The 21754-nt window shown below is 41.7% G+C and overlaps 1 protein-coding gene across 1 annotated transcript in view; it reads left to right on the forward strand.

The window, feature by feature from the left end:
- Positions 1 to 21754, forward strand: part of cachd1 (cache domain containing 1) — a 74348-nt gene that overhangs the window by 11530 nt on the left and 41064 nt on the right. The window contains exon 2 of the mRNA XM_028404493.1: positions 19574 to 19636. Coding sequence (XP_028260294.1) covers positions 19574 to 19636 — 63 coding nt within the window. The remainder of the gene's footprint in view (positions 1 to 19573; positions 19637 to 21754) is intronic.

A 21754-nucleotide genomic window follows, 5' to 3' on the forward strand; every position in this document is an offset into this window, starting at 1 on the left:
TCTCTCTCAGGGTTCTGCATTGCTTATGTTAAAACCTGCAGTAAACCCAAACTTCACAGTTGTTGAGAAGCTGTTTTCCAAAGTTTCTCCATGTCTTTATGCCTGTTTGCAGTATTTTTGTATTTGGATAGGTGCAGTTTTTTTAGAGTAAAGACCTGGCAGTGTATATGTTACAGCAGGCTTTGGGGTTCTTCTTCGAAGCAGAGCACAGTTCAGAGTGCCAGTGAGAAGGCTAAATTAGGTGCAGGGCTTGGAACGATGGAAAAATAGAGAAGTTCGAGTGCAGCCTCTCATAATGTGGATTCACACTAAGCAAAGTCGCAGCTCTCTGTCAGTGAGGAGTTATGACACCTCTCAAACCCTGAGGTCACAGGGTCCTGGAGGTCAGCTCAGTTAGTCTAACGTATTTCTTCACAGCCATTCATAAGCATGAAGACAGCTGCAACATGGAAATCTGAGTGAGGAATCTGCTTTATCTGTCTTAAACCACAGAAAGCAAGAAATCCTAGGTTTGTAAATGTATTTACTTATTTAAAGCAGCAGTTGCTTTTTTGGCCAGTTATGAGCAGCAAAATAGGCACTAATGCACCTTTGTCATGATGTCACATTTTTGTGGTTAACATCCTGCTACTGATTCCAACAAACACAGCAACTTATCATTTCCCTGGAATTTGCATTCATGCTAATACATTTTCAGACTTCTACACAACTAAAACAAGCTCAAAAATCTCTGTTTCAGGAGTGGTCCAGAGGTTCAGGGGTGTAGTTTATTGGCTATGATCAATAAGACTGACCAATAGTGGTAACGTTTCAGCCTTGACCAAAACAGTCAGCTGAAAGACACTGGAGTTATTGATTACATGGATAATTTAGATGCACGGTTTGGTGTCTGTATAACTTTTACACATGAACGTGCTCTACGGTGAAACATTTAATCCCATCACCGATGTGGGAAGGCATAGGTTGTCATCTCATGACTCAACCTCTGGCAGCAGGGGCTGCTGTTTGGTGCTTCTGTTTTAGCCAGTAGATATTGATTAACATTCAGGTTAGCAGCTTAACAAAATCTACAACTGGACAGTTAAACCAATACCTGTAACAGGGTGTGGCCAGGCTTAGATGGACTGTTTATCAGCCAAATCCCACTATAGCATTTGGTCAATTGGTCAGTACTAACCGGAACAGGTTGATTGTAGAGTCGGACACATTGTCCCTCCAACCAGCAGTCTTAGCCAGGATGTTGTCAAATATAAACCTTCTATAAAATGTCTTCTTGTTCGTCCCTCTCCTGCAGACACAGAGATCTGATGGAGATGCGGCCAACACACCTGACTGTGGCAGTTTTGTCACATATTAGCAGAAGTCTAAAAGAGTTAAACCGTCTTTCTTTGTGCCTCAAGGCCTCATCAGCTGTCTGCCTCATTGTTTCACATCTTCTCCATCTTCTCTTCAGCTTTTGCTGTAATTGTGCCTGTGGGTGGTGGTATGTGAAACCACATCCTAAGCCTTTTGTCTGCTGATGTTTTGATGCCTTTGAAGATGAGTCAGGAAGTGACCTGGGCTAATGAGTTGAACTTTGGACTTTTCTGCTTCCGTCTCTGTAAGACAAGGCTGGTTGGAAAGAGATGTAGTGTTTTTATTCTCGTGGCGAAGATGGCAAGGGGGGTGGGGGGTGTGGGGAATGAGACACCGCTTGCTAATTAGGAGGCAAGGAGGAGTGTCAGGGCTGTGAGTGTAAGATGAAAAATGTCTGGAGTCTAAAACACTTTCTGAACACTGCAAGTCTGACTTCCATGCTGTCTCTATGTCTACTGCATGACTCTTACAATGCACAGAGTGGCTGCAGCTGTGTTTAGCTATCAGTGTCTCTGAGGTCAGACATGTGTCTGCCAACCCAGTGGCTTATTTGATCAGGGCTGGCTCAAAAGTAATGGAAGAGGAGCATTCAGGGAAGTCAAATAGATCTCAGTGGAGATGTGGACATTTCCCCCTACAGACATTTCAGTATTGCTAAAGATCATCTCAGAATGCACCCGTTTTTAGGGTGCCAATATAAATGTGATATTCTTTTATTCAGAGCAGAAATAGAGGCCTGTAAGCACATTGGATGCATATTACCTTCTCACTGCGGCATCAACCCAGCGTGGAACAGAGCTCATTTAAGTCGGATATGATGAGCCTTCAGGTTTTTAACATATTCCTTTTAGTGCCCAAATGATCACCACGATGTCCCACACGAGGTTTCAGGCTCATAAAATGCATATTACTCCTGTTGCTAAGGGACCTTCTTGAATTTTTACATGATTTTTCCGCTTTATTTTGTTTGTCCTGCTTCTCCTTGTCGTCTCAATGGTTTGATTTTGCTTCTGAGTTACAAGGGTTTGTGAGGCAAGCTAGTTGCCTGTGTGGAATACTTCTTTCATCTTCTTTCTCTCACATGAGTTATTTAGTGGTGGTACGATGGTTGATCGCCACATTTGATACAGAAACGACACGTGGTTTTGTCCAAATCGAGTTGCTTAAATCAAGGCAACTGAGAGGCGAAACATATTCGGAAAAAGCTACGAGTTCACTTCTCGATTAAAACTCTTGGGCACAACATGATCTGGATGAATGAGAGCATTCACAGATAGACACATGGTTACAGTTATGCTAACATCAGCCGAAACATGGGACCGATACATCCGCAAAAAACAGAGTAAGGAGGCAGGTTGTCGATGGTGGAGGGAGGTACCTGCGAAGTACAGACTGTCCCTCAGAACTCCAAGGTTTGAGTCTCCCTGACAGCGTGAACTGTTTTGTTTTCATTTGCTTTTAAGGTTTGATTGTAATCATGGCTGTATTTGGTGGGGGAGAAAATTGTGGTTAAGGTTATGCACAGAAAAGGGGCTGGGTAAAGAGAAGAGAAATATGCACACGTTTGTTTCTTAAAGATTGAAATATCGACCTCATGTTATGGGCTTTGGTTTTTATCTTTCTAGTAGAAGCATTGATTAGATTGAGTCTAGAATTAGAGTCACAAATGTATCTCATTAGGCAGACAAGCTCTGACTATTTGAGGAGCTCCTACTGCTTTAGGAGAGGGAAAGTGTTGTTTTAAAGGACACATCAGTAATAATGACTGTTTTGTGTTAATATTAAGTACAGTATCCATAATGTCAACAACAGTGTGGAGGTAGCAATGTACAGGCAGGTACAAAGCATCATTGCAACCATCTGCTTTATGTAAATTCTCAGACCATTAGCTCTTCTGTTCACACACTGGCTCAATCAGACGGTGACGGGATGAAGTCTGGATAATATCTGAACATTTGGATCCTCACGTACAGCTTTGTGTGTTATATAAGGTGAATTTCAGGTGTGTGGTTCATGTGTAAATAGGAAACAAAATTCAACTCTCTGACCTGATCAGGAAGCCTTAGCTGACTCCCTTTAAATTACCTTTTGACGTGAGTTCAAACCACCCTGGCCATCTGAAATGTTCGATTTCACGGCAGTAATCAACCTCTTTAAACAGTTTAATTACCCTCAGTGAGGGTGGCTTCCTTGTTGACCTAGTGTTGAGTTTAACTAGTTCCTAATTTTCTCCCATTCATAAAACTGTGATTCTTGTTGAGACTGTCTCCCAGAAGACACTCTGTGTTTGTGAAATCAGTGCTGGCAGTCTGGCTGGGAGGTGTTACCGTGGAGCCAGAGGCCCAGCACACTCGTCTGTCTCATTACTCAAGCATTTATTTGGTATGTTTCCCAGTTAAGAACGCTATTTTATCCAGTGTCATCCACTTTTCTCTGGTCCTTCCAAACTCAGATGTCCCAGACCTTGTCTTTCGAAAAGCTTGCTGCCAGGTCTGTCTGGTTGGTGCTGTGCCAGATTTTGCTGTGTATGTTTGTGTGTGTCTAGTGCGGGTGTTGGCACCACCAGCCAGCCGGGGTTTCTGTTGGCATCTCTTGGCAGAGAGTCTGCAGCTTTTCTCTACATTTTTATGGAACTTCCTTTGTGGAAAATTGATATATGTTTGCAGAAAATGTGCTCTGGCTACATTGGTCCTGGTTAAGACAGCAGTGTTAATTAATTCTGGTTCAAATAGTTGTGTTTGTCTGACATATGAAGGTCTAAAGATCCTGTATTTGTAGCATCATCTGTGAATAAATGTGGTCTTAAAGGAGGGAAATTTCTGCAGAAGTTTCTTATGCCAGAAAACCTACGAAATGATACTGCATAGGAAGTACTAACCCCTCAGTGTGCAGTAACATTAAACAGAAGGCAGTTAAAAAAACATTTGGTTGCAGCACTGTGAGAAAGTCTCAGATGGTATGTGAGACTTGTGTTGTCCTTTAAAGTGAAGCATGTTGCAGTCTTAAACCTGCTCCGTTTTCACGGCTGCCAGTCACAGGGGGCGCAGCCAGATCTCTTACCTTTTCCGGAAACGTTAATCCGTCGGTGTTACTCAGGCTATGTGTGAAAGGGCTGTTAGACTGATACTGAGCTCTGTGGGAACCTGTGTGAATGTGCTTGTTTCTGGTGGTGTGTGTGTGTGTGTCAGTGTTGGTAGTGGTGTGTTGATTTACATTCCTTTGCCTACATTTGGGTTTAGCAATATGAATGCACATTATGATGTGGCAGTTTGGTTTGGTCTCACCTTTGTAATCTCTCTCAGTGGGCACAGTCACAAATCAGCTTTGTCCAATGGAGAAAGAATTTTTGCACCAATTTTGCATAAGCTTCTTACTGTAAGTAAATGACCTGTCAAGTAACTACAAAACCATGCACATTTCCAAGTGATAACAAATAAACAAACACACAATGACACATTTCATCTTTAGACTTCCAATCCGAGAACTATATCAACTTCTGACTGTAATTAGTGCGGATGATCCTTGTCTAAACAGGCAAAGTCTCATCCCAAACACAAACATCATCTATTAAAGATTTCAATCATACACTATGTCCAGAAATATATGCTGAATATGTGCTGTTGTAACATTGAACATTGTTCAAAATTGTGATGATAAGATGCTCTATTCTCCTTCCTCAGCCGTTCTTTGTCAGCTAAGGCCTATCAGAAGCAGTTATTTGCCCAAAACAATGTTCAGTTGTGTGGTGTCAGTATGATCATTTTACTTCCCCTGATCAAGTCAAAGCCTCAGACCGCAGCTACTGAAAATAAATAGCTAATGAGGAGTCCAAGTAGACAAAGAAGCGTTATCAACAGGTTGTTGCATACTTCTACAATCAAAGAAGTGTAACTTGGGGCACAAGTGGATTCACAATGTCTCATGCAAAACATATCACAGTACTGCAGAGCAGCATGTGGACAACCTGAAACATTCCATATATCACTTATAAGATGTTGTGTGGTCTCACTGTGTGGGCAAAACATCTAGTGTGTGTGTGTGTGTGTGTGTGTTCAGAGGATTAATATGTCAAAAATTTAAATTGTCTGTGGTCTTCCATGTTGGGCTAGGATTTGTGTCAGGAGATAAAGCATTTGCATCTGATAGGGCGAATATAAAGATAAATACATTGTTCCTGTCATTTTGTGGTGTGTTTTGAACACATGTGAAGGAAAATGACATGAGCTTGTAAATCTTAATTGTCTTACAATTAAGTCTCATTGTCTGTATGCTACAAAATAAAATGGTTCTCAATAATAATATGCGTAAAATATAATAATATGCATCCAATATAAAAATGGCACTGAAGGTTACAATGTGAATATTTGGCTTTTAATGAGGTGCCAAAAACCAGGCAGATTGATGGACCGCTCCAGCAGCAAAGCCGAATGGGATAGTCTTCGTCTTTGAGAGGAGCTGTCACATGTTTCCTGCACACACACACACACACTGCTGTTGTATACGTCTCCTGCACACACACCATCACAGACTGTGCTGCTTTTTCTCTTCTCACATTCATCATTTACATACTAGAAACTTGTGAATGTCCTTGGGGAGCTCACTCTCTTTTAAAAGCACTCTGCACACAGCAATGATTGACTCATGAATCTGAATAGGAGAGGTTTCCGATGTTTAGACAGCACAGGGAGGAAAAAAAACTGGTGCATATTCATCTGACATCCCCCCATAGTTGACACATTCATGAAATACAGACACTGTGGGTGTGTCAGTGTGTGCCTGAGTGTTAATGAATGTAATGAACTCCTTCTGTTTTTACTTTTAAGCACACCAGTAATTTCAAATTTAACTTAATTTATTGTGAAAAATGTAGACTGTGTGTGGACTCTGTATTGGGTTGTGTGGTGTTTTAATGAGGTAGTGGGAATGACACTTCAGCTCAGGGAATTCAAACTCTTGGGATTTTCTGCAACCTTGTAGTTCCAGTGATGGTGATGCACATCTTTTTCTTTTTTTGACCCCTCCTCTGCTGCATATGCACCCAAAAGATAACTTGGCCTTGCCAACAACGCTTTTTTAAATTTATCATTACTTGAAAATTCATATATTTTGAACATAGAAGGGGAAAAACTGAGCTGCATAGCCTTGAATGGGGGGGAAAAGTAGATCTGCTCCTGGCTAAAAACTTTCTCTCTATTCAGCTCTCTATATTTATATATATATATATTTGGCAGCTGTGCTCACTCATGTGCCTCCACCTACTTTTCAGGGATTTGTCTGATTCTGAACTAAAGAGAAGCAGAGAATCGTCTTACTGCAGACAAGTGCACGTTGAGCAGTGAAGCTGTCTGTAAGAAGCAACTGGCCTTTTTTCTGCCATTTTCTGCAGCAGTTTGTCATTTAGTGCTGGTAGAATCGATTTGAATTACAGATGCAATGATCGGGTCAAATCGGGTGATTTGTTTTTATTTTATTTTATTTTTTAGCGTGCTATGCATCGCTGAGCTCACAGCTTAGCCACAAACCAGCAGTCTCTTCCATCTTGGCTTAGTTCAAGCAATGAAAAGACCAAAGCAATTACGAGAACAGTTGAATTATTTGCCCTGTATGATCAGCTGTTCTCGGATAAATTGCATAGCACTTTGGTTTGAGTTGTCTAAGCAAGAGAAGATCCTATGACTTGCTGCAGTTTGGGGGAAATCTGAAAAGTTTAATAGTCTAAGTTAAGTATACTGTGAGTTGTAGTTCTTAGGAAGAAAACCTCTGATTTGAGTAAATAAATATGTTGCTGACAAACTGAATGCACTTTCAATTTGTGATGCATGATATTTTTATTAACTTGACAGCAGGTGGAAACAGCTGATCTGTGTTCCACCCTGACGACTGACTGCGGCAGCAATCAATAAACGTACCCTCTTTTTTTCTACACATATTACGTTTAAGCCTTTCTCTCAGGCACTTCGGCTCTCTTCCTCCTGATGCAGACTGAACTGAGGTGAAGGAGATTTGTGTACGTATTTTATATGTGTACTTTGGCGTTGTGGTTTCCTGCTGCAAACTCCATATCTGTCGTCCTTTTGATTCGCTGGTGTGCAGATGTAGACGGGCCAGGTGTCAAACAGGATTTAAAAAAAAAAAAAAAAAAAAAAAACCTCAAGCCTCAAGCTGTGTTATTTGTTCCATCATTATGTGTATATCCGTATGACTCTGCATTAATGTATTTCTGTAAATTAGCCAAGCACGGACCCATGTTTTCCTTCCTCGCCACAGCTCCCAGGCTGCTTCCCTCTGCACGCTGCGTCGCCAACACAAATCCTGCATCCAGTTAATCATGTCGTAAAGATGAATGCTTTGCTCTGCTGTGTTGCTTTATGGCACACATTACTCTACTTGTGTTAAATTAGGAGAAGTATTTTGATTCACTCTGTTATTTATCCAGGTTCCATGGTAGATACCCAGAAAACTTTTCAGTGGGGGTTTGATTTCATGTTTTCTTCTTGCCTGTTGTGTGTCATACATGGTGAGATCTGGCTTGGTGTTTTTCATGGACGAGCTTTGATTCAGTCTCTAAATGGACGTTTGAGAACACGTTTGGCATCATATTTTATACAGATGTAAAAGGGTCATAATAGACCTCATCACACAGCAATTGTTCAACTTTCCGGTGTATGCACAAGTGGTGACCTCGTGAACAAACACTTGGTATAAACCTGGATGAAGCACCTGCCTCACAGGCTTGAAACCTGGCAAAGGCTTACAACTCTCATGAGAATCTTGCGAATGTCCAGAGCCTTGAATGCACCATGTGATGAAACAACATTCACATGGACACTAGTGGACTCTGTGGACACCTATAGATTACCTTTAGTGATGCTGTGAGGGTTTTCTTGTGTTATTATAAAATTTATTTATCACACATTTTTATTCTCAAAAGTACAGTTTTACTCACACTTCACCATCCAAACTCTCTCTCTCTCAAGTAGCACTTGACACTGAACACTCATAAATAAGTATTTAGTACAGTACGGTTTTATTGTATGTGCTGTTATGCTTCGTTTTTATGTGAAGCACTTTGTGCTATAGAAATATGGTCTATTATTACTAGTCTGGATTAAATTTTAGGAGTTAAATCAGTACCTCATAAACTGGAGTGTGTGTAATTCACACCACGAGAGGTGATTAAAGATTGAAGATTATTGGTGTTAACACAAAATCAGACTGTAGTTTCTTATACATAACTTCTAAACAATAGGGTCCACCACAGTATTTACACTGGCACTCAGCCTAGGTGTGGGGTAACGTATAATGTTGCATAGGACATTTGCACATTTGTTTCTGTTCGCTCAACTAATGAAACCTTGTTCAAATATCCCCCGGTGTGTGTGTGTGTGTGTGTGCGCCATGCCAACAAGGGTCAGCAGGATGATGCAGCAGTAGTTTAGCTTGGCAAAGGCAAAACCAGTATCATATGTAGCTTAATCCTCTGTGCAGAGCGACCCCTGCCTCTATTAATCAGTGCGTGTAACTGCCTTAAGAGTACATGAATCAGAACAAAGTGCCCTGTCTACAGAGAGACCTTATAACAGTGGCCAGACATGATCTCACATCGTGCTTAGAAACCTGAGAAGGAGACCACCCCAGGAACAGTTTTTTTCTTCTTCCTTTCCTGTCCCGTGTCCTTAATTTTTATCTTTTTACCATCTTTCCTCGCTGTTCCTTCGTCTGCCTGCTTTTTTTTCCTGCTACGTTCACCTGCGTCTGACACTCATAATCGTGTTGTTTTATCCTTTTCCTTATCTGACATTATTCAAAATGATTCTTTCCACCCACATTTCTTCTTAAACCTGCATTTATATTGAGAGTGTAGAGTTAGGAGTGGTGCAAGTTAACAAATGAAAACATTATTTTCTTTTTGTTTATGGTGACAGATTCACCTCTGGTCTAAGTTATATGTTCATATATATATATATGCTTGGAGAGTGCAACAGATGAGTCCACAGCGCAGGAATGTGGAGATAATCCAGGGTAGTTTGTGCAGACAGTGCAGGCGCCCCATCTGAACATCCCTTCACTTGGCTGGGGGACGGCCTTTCTTGGCAGGAAGCATATATCATTTTTATATATTTTATCAGCGCAGGCCGACGAGGCCTTTTGTCTCTGCCCTTTATTTGACCGCATCTTACAGTTCATCTGTCTCAAAGCTTTCACACACACACTCCGTCTGATATCCAGCTAAAGAAGTGACTGTGAAACTTTGGCCCTGGCAGGGGTGTAGCACCACTAGGGTGTGACTGGGACCCGTGGTGCCAGAGGCTGCTGGCAGGCTGGCATCGGTCCCATGGTGGATGAAGACCAGTCCAGAGGTTAAGTGTTCTGGAGAATTAGCTTGGTTTCCACAGGCTGTGCTGCCTTTACTTTTTGCTTCAGATGTGTCATTTGTTATTTCGCTCAAATCTTCTGGTTCAGGAAATGAGTTTATTTTGGAATAAAGTCCAGCTGAGAATAATAAGACACAATATACAGAGACTGTATGACCCACAGACATCATAGAATGAAGTCATTTTCCTACTAAGGTTCCTCCAGATTTAAGTGGCACATATAAGCTATATATCTCAGTCAAAATTCTACTAGGAAAATACTTAAGGTTGAGCTACGTCACAAACCCTAGTTGCTTTATTTGGCGCTGCCGGGGAGAGGGATGCCCACCTGACACCAGTTCAACGTCGCGTTATTGCTTTAGCATCTTTGATCGCTAGACGTGCAGTGTTAACTAGGTGGAAAGGTGCTGTCCCGCCCACTCATGCTCAATGGTTGGGGGATGTTATGTGGTGTTATAGTCTTGAAAAGATCCGTTACTCAATTTACATGTCGGACATAAAATTTGAGAAGTTATGGGGCCCTTTTATTAATTACTTCCATACGTCTAAATTGAACTAATTCTTTCTGCTCTCGGACTTTTAAATGCTAGTCCTATCTATTTCATTACACTTTTTTTTCTAATTGAACATCCTCCTTATCTGATCAAAATCTCAACTGTAAAATTCCATTTTCATGTTGTCACTTACTGTACCATCCTGTCGAATCAATAAACATATTTATGATTTTTTTAAAAAATTCTACTAGGAGGTAAATTTGAAAAACAAAATATCTACAGTCTTCAGTGCAACAAGGAAGCCATGATTGATTCACTTGTGAACAGTAGTCACATGACAAATGTACAAGTTTTGTGGCTGATCTGCAGCATTTCTGGTTTTTGGGAGTGTAATAGTTACACAGCAATCAGTTTTGCACCAAAACCTCTATTTTATCCATTTTTTTTTAAATTTAAAAAATGTTATTGTTTTTTTTATTTGTACTATTTGTAGATTTCAGGTGCAGGAATGCATAAGGCACTGAGAAACCCCAAAAATGCTTTTAATATCAGGAATTTGAACTCAAACCACATCAGTCCATTTCCAAAGATAATAATAATCCAAAATAATGCACTCTGTTTTCTGTCTCATGCAGTTCCACAACCTGATCTCTTTCTTTTCTTGTTGTGAAGTTGGTCACATGAAATCAGTGTAGTACTTAATTCAGTTCCTATGTAATTGAATTTATTTGCTTACAGTGCCTGCAAATCATTGATGACTTTTAGAGCATGGCTGCACAGTGCTCGCTGGTTTAACTGCAATCACTGCGCCTGTTAGTCTAACACAAGCACCATCATTTATGGGCTTTTTTTTGATATGAAGGAACATTCAAAGCCCCCTCACCCACCACCACCACCACCACCGCCACCCCCACGCCTCCCTGCCCTCCCTCATAAAACCTCAGAGTGTTCTCATTATCGTGCATTCCTTTGTTGAACTAATTTGACCGCAGCGTGTGAGGTTTTGTTTTTGTCCTCTTTCACTCCCAGATTTTATCACCTTAATGGAGGCGCTCAGGTATGCAGCTTTGATCAGTCCTTGGAACGTTTTCACATTGGCTCCACTTTAGCAGCAAGTTGTTATTCCCACAATGCTCTGCAGGTCTGGCGCTGTACTGCAAATACATAATGTATGCGTGTTGGAGCTTTCAGGCTCAAATCCAAGCTCGTCTTTAAGATCGTGGACTTTACATAAAGTTTGTAGCACTTAACTAAACTCACATTGAAAAATTGTGAACATCACCATTAAGAATTTATTTTAATGTGGTCAATTAGTCAAGTTTGATTAGCATGCGGTTCCTGTGACCTGAGGCCTTGTTTTAATGACTTGATTCACTTCAAAAAAACATCCATAGAGAAAAACACAAGGTTGTGCCCGGTGCCTCTCGCTGCATGTCACACGCTCTCACAGGGACACCACATAGCTTGTATAGATAGAGGAGACAGAGCTGTGTATGCTTAATGATGTGCTTGGATCCCATCGCAGCGTTCAAACTCTGAGAGCTCTGTTTGTGTCACGAGAAGTTTAGTGCAGATTGTTTGCTCTCCTTTCTCGCCACAGTTGACATCGTGTGATGCTGAGTTCATTTTCTCTGACTAAGCTGCTAGATTATGTCTCTCATTTGATTCGTAATGCTCCAGTGTTGGGCTGCTGCTAAGCCACAGCCTTTATGGCCCATTAGCACTCCTTTGTCCTTCAAATAAGATGGATATGCTTGCAGAAACAAGAAAGTAAAATATTTACATCATGACTCCACTGTTGTTATGTTTATTGCTGATCTGCTGCAGATTATTTGGCTACAAAAACCAGAATCACGGCCCTGCAGCGGGGGCCTGGCTTTGGTACGGATTAGCTCCATCAAACCACAACTTCTTCTATCTTCTTTTTACTGACCTCGCCCCACTTTTCCATACTTCTCTCATCTCCCCTCTTTACTCCCTTCTTCTCTCCTCCACCCTCCTTTTTTTCCCTCTCACATGTGGATAGCATTATATCCTGTCTGGTGGAGAGGGAGTACAAACATCCCAGGCTGAGACTGAGAGCCTCTTGGGGAGGTGGACAGGGGGCTGTTGGGATCTGCATGGTGGGGACTCTCACTCTCTCTTTTGGCCTTGACGCTGTTTGGACAAAAGGGGGTCTTGTTATTTCAGAACCACAGCACCCGGTAGCTGACAGGCTTCACCCTCCCACTGCATTGGACTGGAGAGAGAACACTGGTTGAATGAAGAGGAGGGAGATAAAGGAAGTCCAGTCCAGTTCAGTCCAGTGTTCACCAGTGTGCAGGCCTCTTTTACACATACAAGGAAGAAATCTAACAGTATATATATGTAGTTGTTCCGCCCCAACTCCCAAGTACTGCAACCAGTAGCCAACTTTAGGTGGCAAACTGTATTATTTTTGTTTTTTTTGTCAGCCGATCACACACATATTGATCTGTAGGATATCACAAGCGACAGTTTTTCATCATCTTCTGTTGTCACATGATCACACAATATTAATCATGCAGAGAAATTGCATTTGTGTGCAACCAATCAGCATAAAGCAATGTTTTGGCATGATGAGGATAGTGGGATGGTGTGTGATTGGTTAAAGTTGTAATACATAAGATTGTTTCAATGGACAACTTCCGTGATGTCATCGAATTACTGAGAAAATGATCAACTTTCATGTGAGACGGAGAATATAACAGACCATTTTCAGTACTGGTGTTCCATCGGACTTTGATTCATAGATGCTGGTGGAAAATATTTCAGAACCATTGTTGTGTGTTGGTTCCTTTTTTTCCCCTTGTTTCTCCATATTGAAAAGTCATCATATGTGGTCTTATGTCGGATGTTGAACAGACTCCCAGCCTTCACTTTATGTCCCTGAATCTGGATCCTGTTGAAGCAGATTGAAACCACCACCACCACACCCTTCATGCAGGGTACACTAAAGTACAATGTGTACCGTTTGTATTAAGGCAATTTGGTGGCATCACAGAGGAAAGATGCATCGAGGGATGTCTGTGAACGTCTTGGTGTGTCTTTCTCAGCTGAACCGTGACGGCTTCTGGTTCAGCTCCAGTTTGAGAGTGAGGTGTAAAAGTGAAAGACTCCTCTGGTCTAATGATGCGATCATTTAGTTCTTCTGTGAAGCATAGATTCAGATGTTGCCTTTTAAAAGGAACCTTGAACTGTTTTATCCATTATGAGGTTGCTATGACAACAAAGTTATGTTTTTTTATGAAGGCTAGGAATCATTTCTACATCATAACATTTCTCCACTTTTCCAAATACATCCACAAGAACACAAATGTGTGTAAAGAAGCTTGGAAATGGAGCATCAGAAAAACACTGCACTGAAGCCTTTATTAACAGGCTACACACACACACACACACACACACACACACACACACACACTTCTGTCTGACTCGGTGTGTGGGCCGGGGCTTTTGGAGCCATTGCCTCAGGTTGTCCGTTAGTTAGATTCAAGCAAATTAAATTGACCCCCCCAGCACCCTCTAATGCAGCAGCAAGCAGTTGGCAGACACTGACGGCCGGTCATTTAATTAGCCAACCTGCTCCGCTGGGTTGAAATGGAGACGCTCTTAATTAGCAAGGGTTTAGTTTCTCTATGGCCATTATATTGACATTTAGAGATCCAGCTTTGACATGCCTCTTCCCACTCAAACCCTCCCTCGTTCCTTCTTCTTTCTTTCTTCTTCTGTTTTCGGTGCTACGGTCAAAACCATGAGGGATTCCTAGATTTCTCTTATACAACCAAACCACAATCTGCCATGCCTTGAACTCTGAAGTGATATATTTCCTCAAAAGGCATGGTTTGGTAACCCTGTCCAGGTTTCTCCCTGTAATGTCTAGGTTCTAGATTCCTTTTTTCACTCCCCTTTTTTCAATTTAATCCAGTGCAGGTGTAAAAAATAATAAATATACAATAATCAGGTATTAATATGTGCATACCCATTCAATCTCTCATTAAAATGTTTTTTAATCATAAACGGATGCATATAGCATTAATACTAATCACTAATAGTTGTTTTTGGTCATTGGAATGAAGAATATAAATCTGATACTCTCCTTTTTTGCTCTGTTTTGGTCTCCTCTGTGTGGAGAAACATCAGCTTGTTTTGTGTTTTGGATGTTTTGTAATGGTGATGATCTGATGTTAGAAAAATACACAAGAGATAATAGCTGGAGTTCACTCAAGTGTTTTTATTCCTGCAGGATGGAGCAGTCACATACACAGACAGTTGCCTCTGTAGGAGTGCTCAAGGTCTTATAGAGCAACTCCCTTTTTATACTCTTCTGCTATCAGGCAGATGTTGTTTTTCTCTGAAGACGTACAGCTTGGAATTACATCTTGAAGAAAACATAATCATAAAACAAGCTCATGAGATTTCACACTCTTCTACTGCTAATGGTTATTTACTCGTGATCAGGTCATGGGGTCATGGGGTCACCAACTCAGCTGAGTGACCCCGTGCCTAACCCTAAATTCAATTGGTTAACTGTAAAGACTTCTTCCAACATATGAAAACCAAAACATTCGGCTATAAGACGCAGAAACGTTTTTGCACGAAAATATATGAAATAGTACTTAATAGCTGCAAGCATTAAGTTCTGTGGAGGCTCTGACTGGTGCTTACATTACAGTCCGGTTTTATTTACCTCATCGTCTGTCTGAGCTGAAAACGCAGCAAATATATATCCTTGTTGTGTTTTCTTGTGTAGAGTAGCAGGTTTATCCCCACAGACAAATTATTCAATATGGATGCTTTCTTCTTCTGTAGCTCTGACCGGTGTGTTAGGGAACAGTAAGCTGCAGGTGCAATTATTTCAGCCTTTTTTTGTTCTATTGCAAGAACACAGAAATTGCCCACCCCCCCTCTCTCTCTCTCTCTTTCCCTCCTCCCTCACCTTTCCTCTCTGAGGTGCTCCTGACTGCTTTGTAGAATTCAGACAAAAAAGGGGAAAAAATTGAGAATCGAGGTGAGGTTAGGGATGAAGACATGGCAAGGAAAAAAAACAACAACACACACACACACATGCACATCAGAGGCAAAGCTCTAATGCGGCATCCTTGGCTTCCAGGCCTTTGTAGTGCAATGAGCGGAGAGTTGGCTGGGGGCAGGGAGGGAGGGAAAACCAAAGGGGGGGATGATGATGAAGTACTGAAGGAAGGAGGAAGACTAGGCTGTATAGCAGCAGCATGGAGGAAGCAGCAGTTACTGTCTCTTGAGCTTTAGGCTTTTATCTGTCAGTTGTATGGAAACCAATATCTCAGGCGCAACAGCTCCACAACAACTCCACCTAACATGTGGAAATGTGTGTGTTTGTGACCCTCACATTCATAAAAAAGCATTCGCTGTGCTTGTGCATGTTCTCTTATGCACAGCCCTCGATACCTATTTGATTCACAGTTGGCACAACTGCAGCCCCACCCAAGAGATGCTCCCTATTTGCCCTGTGGTGTGTTCACAGATGAGTGTTGGACCACTGAAGCCCTAAAGACAGGATTATGTTTGTGTGTGTGTGTGTGTGTGTGTGTGCGCAAGCTCTCCACTCGAATTCCAAATTAGTGTGGCTCGCAGCTCCACTCCGGCCTTTGAAGATGGGTGAATTACTAATAGGTGTGTTCCCAAGTCAGTCCAGGCTCCATTTCCTCTCCTCTCTCCTTCTTCTCTTGTTATTCTGAGACGTTTTTTCCATTTGTTTCTCATAGAAACAAAGTTGTATGACTGTTCTGTGGCTGGTGTCATCGTTCATTTCCTTACTTGCTGCTCCATTGAGAAAAAAAAGTCACTTTAAAGGAGAAGAGCCTCTTAGGGAGGTTTATGGGATCCCCAAGAGATCCTGGCAGAAGAGCTGAAGTGGGAGGTCCATTTAAATGCACGCTGAAGGATAGTGTTGATATACGCTGCTGTTACAGGGTGCAAAGAGGCAAGAAGGAGAAACATAATGTTAAAAGCACTCACTATATCGGTAATACAGCCTAATCTGATCCATTAAAGCTCATGGGATAGTCCAAAGCTTTTAAGTCTTCTTGTGAAGTCCAAGTTTTAATCGTCCCCTTTTCCTTTTACTAAGTTAAGTTGCATAGTTTTACAACACTGAATGCTAGCACAAGATTGAAATGCTCCAGGTTCTGGTATTTAACTTTGAAACTCACAGTTTAAGCTTCCACTGGAGTTTAGCCATTCCAGCAAACCACTGGACTGTGGCTTGGATTAACCCCAAGGTGGATGGATTTAAAAACTGGCCTAATGAGACAAAGGCTGGTGCTCTGTGATCAGTGGACGACAGTTTGAATGCATTTCTTTGGGGGCTTAGCTGCCTATTTAGATCAAGGGTGTTTTAAGTGTGCATTTTATGGAGCTCTCTTTGACTCGGCATTAAGACAAAAGCAGATTTTCTTAACGTGCTGTGCTGGCCTGCATGCAATGTGCCGTTATATGTGATTTATGTGCTTTTTGTCTTTTTTTTGCAAGTATGCTTTGGCTGTACAGCTGTGTATTATTCAGATTTGTTTGATTGGAAAAGCTTTTTATGTGACCTACCTGAAAAAGTCCTGTTTGATAAGTCTTGGAGATCTTGTTATTCATAACCTATTTTCCCCCCATAATGTCGAGCTTCACCTAGAAGTGCTGAGCTGTGAGATGTATAGGGAAGTCAGAGTGTGGTCTCAGACACTGTGTAAGTTTTGTGTGTTTGCCTGCCTGTGTGTGAGTGTTTGATTATGGGTCAGGGGAGGCCACGGGCCCACAGTGGCCCAGGCAGCCTCAGGCCTCTCAGGTTTCAGAGTCGAGCATTCCTCCATGGCTGCTCCATAGCTGTGAAAACCGCAAAGCAGCTCCAACAACAAACACTCAAGGCACTGGGGGAAAGACAGCTAACCTGCAGCTAATCAACAACAGGAGGTTCCCCTCTCTCTCTCTCTCTCTCTCTCTCTCTCTCTCTCCCTCTCTCTCTCTCCAGGATTTGTTTCCCATTTTTAATGATTCCTGGCTTAGTGGAAAAATGTATTTCTCCCTTTTTCCAGGTCCTGTTTCATCCCCCATTCTCCTTCACTTTTGTTAGTGTAGTTTTTAAAAGCACATGATTCCTGCTAAGTAGGGGCCGCTCTGTTTGTGTGTGCTTGTCCTTGTTTATTTGACAGTTCCACCACTTGGACCTGCTTTTTTTTCCACTAAGCAGGGTGTGGAACAGTAGACTGCCTGGGCTTGGTTTTACACTTTGCAAATAACTCAGTAGTAAAATATGCAGCTCTCTGTGCGTGCGCGCATGTGTGTGTATAATAACAACATGATGAAACTGTTTGTATAGCACTCAACAGTTAGTCACATGGCCTGTAAAATAAAATGAAACTGCAGTGAACAGTCAGTCTTAACAAGGATTTCTAACTCCATTTGCACAATCTGGATGGAATCTGAGCGCTTTGTTAAAGTTTCGTCAATGAGGGTTTGTTTGTGTTTATGCCAAGCCACATTAGACATAATTGAATTGTCAGAAATTTCATTTCATAGTTAATCTAGCAGAGTGTTTCTGAATAGACTAATTATGAAGAGGAGGCGTCTCTCAGTGCATGCGCAATACTTTTACAACCCATCAGTTGAAAATGCAATTAGCTGATTTATCTCATGATTGATAAATGGAAAGGAGTAATCTACTTTAATATATGGATTTTTTTCACTTATAGCAACACTCTAAATACTGTCAGATAGGTTCAGATAGATTTATTTGTTAATTACACCTGCTTGTTGTCTGGTAGATCCTAAACCAATGTGAACGGCCTGATCAGGGGGCAGTTCCTGCAAACAACTGTGCCATTTCACATCAGCCCTGAGTTCCTGTAGTTGAAAAATGCCAATTAACAGTAAACTGTGCTGTGCTGCTTCTGGAAACATCTGCTTTAGATCAGCAAACAAGCGCTGTTTTTTTTGTAGTGTAACATTAGACAGAAAATGTCAGCACTGTTTTACACTAGAACAATGTGGCATCAGATTCATGCATTGACTGGCCTCCTCACCTGATTTCACATAGTTTTAGGTGCACTTCAGGTCCTGTATCAAAATATCTTTACTATTTTGTAGGCATAACAGAAAAACAATTGTACATCTTGCCCTTTTATTTGTTTCAAGATCCATTGAAAAGTAGCAATACAAGTCTGTAAGGAAAAAGCCCCAGCTTTGTTGAATGCATGGTGCATTCTGGGTAATTGTTGTTGTCTGGAATGTGTCTAAGAAAAGGTGAGGACAGACAGCAGGAAATAGTTGCAGCACAGCAACCAGGCAATTTAAGGCTTTGTGTGTGCTTACAGTGAAACACCTGCCTACCTGCTGCCTCCACACACACACACACACTGTCTGTCGCTGCCACTTGGTGCTGCTGTTAAAGAGGTTCGTTAGTTAAAGAGAAGACAGAGCGGATGGGACTCCAGAGACCATCTGAATGTACATAGGTGTGTGTGTGTGTAGGTCTAGGTTATAGAATGTTTTTCTGGGGCTCTCTGAGCACTGAGGTCACACCAGGACTCATTTTCCCCAAGCCTTAATGCATCACTGCCCTTCCTATTCACTTAACAATATAAATCAGGGACTAATAAAACGTTTCAGTCTGGAAGCTTAATGGGGAAATTCAGCATCAGCTTGTATTTTTTGCTAATGAAAACCTTCAGCCTGTGTTATAGTGGAGCTCTAAACTTGGAGAGGCGCCGCAGTTTTTCTTCCCAACCCAGGACACTGATGTAGATGACAGGACCGAGCGGTCTGAGTCTACGGGTTGGTTGTTTTTGGCCGGTGATCAGGTTCATCATTCTCTTTGGACTGCTAATAAAATGAATCCAGATGCACTTGTCTGAGCAGAGAAATTTATCAGTAGTGCTGCCAGGGTCTTCACCTGACACAGCACTGAAATCAGTGTTTTTCCAAGAATTTAGAGTTAGAATTTTATAAAGCAAAGTGGTGACTTTTGCTTTTTAAAGCAAACTTTATGTTTGTGGTGAGCGGCTGTCACTCTGCTGCAAGTAAACATCACTAGCTGAACAAACAAAGACAACACGATGAGCACAGTAAACTACACTCACAGCAGTTTGGTTCCAAAAATGCAGGCGTGTACATGAAAATCGCGTGCATCGCTCAACTGTTTATTTTCAGTAATGAAGACGCAGTTTGCAAATTCACACGTTACTCATGTGAAGACTTTTTGTTGATGGATGGACTCCATCATTTTAATGACTTAACAGCTCACAGACACTTTTTTTCCCTCCTGATCTAAACTCACCGTCTCTGCTTGCTTCCCTCTCTCCACAGAGGATTTTCAACTCGTTTGTGTACACCGAGAAGACATCAAACGGAGAGACAGAAGTGCAGCAGGTGAGTAACAAAGCCTTCTGCTGTTGTGTGTGTGTGTGTACCTGTTTGTGCATGCATTTGCCATGGACAGTGTCTGCCTGTGGTTTTGTCTTGTGTTGAATACATACAGAAGCCATCAGAGGGGGAAAAAGGGGGTTTATTAAAATTCTGTGGCTGCTGTGTCGTTGGCTTTGAAGTTTTTTTTCCAACTAGTCTCTCCCTCTCCTCACAATAAATGATTTCAGAGCTTCAGTCAGACAGAATCAGGAGGTGCAGCCAGAAATTAGAGATGTTTGTCTTAATGACCCCCACAAGTCTTAATTCATGTTTACAGTTTTGGTCCTAGATTGGAAAGCTATGCACACAATTTCTGACATCCTGTGGCAAGTCAGACATGATTCTGTGTGTGTGTGCTTGTGTATGTGTGTGCTTGTGTATGTGTGTGTGTGAAGGACCTTGGAAGAGTGACAGTAAACACCACACTGATAAACAGCCACCAGCAAGAACAAACAGGTTGATGTTTGTTTGCATTTCAGCTGTGACCGTGTTTCTGTGTGTGTACTGGTGTATCCGTCTGTGACAGCACACATGCATGTGATGTGTGTGTGTGTGTGTGTGTGCAATATCTAGCATCCCTACTCTTGCAGGTATTTACTCTTCCAGCTCAAATTAGCCTTGAAGCATTGTGGTTTCTGCTTCTCCATGGTGAATATTATTGTTTTAAATTACCTACAAGCAACTGTGGGTTTTCTGTTTTATTGCAACATTTCCTCAAACATAGAGATTCCAACAATAACTCCAGGCTTCCAGACTAGTAGGTGCATTGTAGTTGCTCATTTAGGGGGTACATGTTAGAAGAGTTTAACCGTTCTATTTTCGTGGGCTGCACAGAGAGTGGCTAAAAATTCTAACCATAACCCTACTTGAGGCAGGCTCCACATGATTCAGATGACAGCTCTGGCACAGTTGGCTTGTTCTCTCTGGGCAGAGGGGGGAGCAGAGTGGGGCAGAGGGAGGGGAGCGGCTGTGTCTCCAAACCAAGGCCTGGCTCAATTAGGAGAGTATCTGCAGAGGAAGAGAGAGAGGAGAGAGGGCAAGAAGCCACACAGAGAGCAGCCAGTGGCTTCTTCAACAAGTTTCTCTTGTGGAAATTCATTATTCAGAAAGGCACGCAGACATCTGTCCCACTCTAATGACAGCAGCCTACTGTCTGTCTCTGACTTTGAATTTGTCCTATGAGTGTATGTTCTCCTTGTTTTACTCATTGACATGGGCTGTCAGAGCGGTTATTATTAATTTAAACTGCTATGGATTCATGTTTTTTTTTATGGTAGAGCACAGACATTAAGATTTGGCATCTTATAAATTCCACCAAAAAATGATTTCACATCTGATGCCAAAACCCACCAGCAGCATTTAATTTATGCTTTACTTTAATTACAGAATCATTGGAATAAAAAAAAATATTCATTCCTCATTGCAGCTGCACATGGAGCTCCCTTTTTGTCTTCAAAGATTGGGTTGCACTGCTTGAGAATCGATAATCAAAGAAATTCAGCTTTTATTTGCAAATTGAGCTGTACTGTGGTTTGATATAGCACCACTCGAACAATCATGACAACATGTGAAGGCATACTTCAGGTTTTTTTTTTAAATGTGTCGTCTTGAGCCGTAACCGTTTGGCTGAGCTCGAAGAAGAAGCCATTGCAGTGCTGTCGCTGCTCACTCTGACTGTGTGACAGTGCCACAGCCGTCACTGTCAGCCCAGTCGGAGCCTGTTCACATGGTGACATTTAAAGTTAATGGACGACAAGAAGTGGTTCTTTTCAAGTCAAAAAATTAGATTTTTTTTTCCCACCCTGCACTGCTGACATTTTATTGGCTTTCTTCTTGTGTGCCCCCCCCCCATCAGCTCCAGATCCACTCATATATAGCACATGACAGCACAGTTATCCTATGAGTGCAAATTCATGTCTATTTTTCATACAAAAACATAATTACTCCTCAATCTCAGTTTAGATGTAGCATGAAACTTACACTGTGATCTCAGATAATGTGCACTAGAGTGAACAAAGTCAGCAGTGTCAAGGCTCACTAAACCTTCTGAGACCATCATAGGATGATTTTTCAGCCCAGTGG

The sequence above is a fragment of the Parambassis ranga genome, chromosome 4, assembly GCF_900634625.1.
Source record: "Parambassis ranga chromosome 4, fParRan2.1, whole genome shotgun sequence".
Lineage (NCBI taxonomy): Eukaryota > Metazoa > Chordata > Actinopteri > Ambassidae > Parambassis > Parambassis ranga.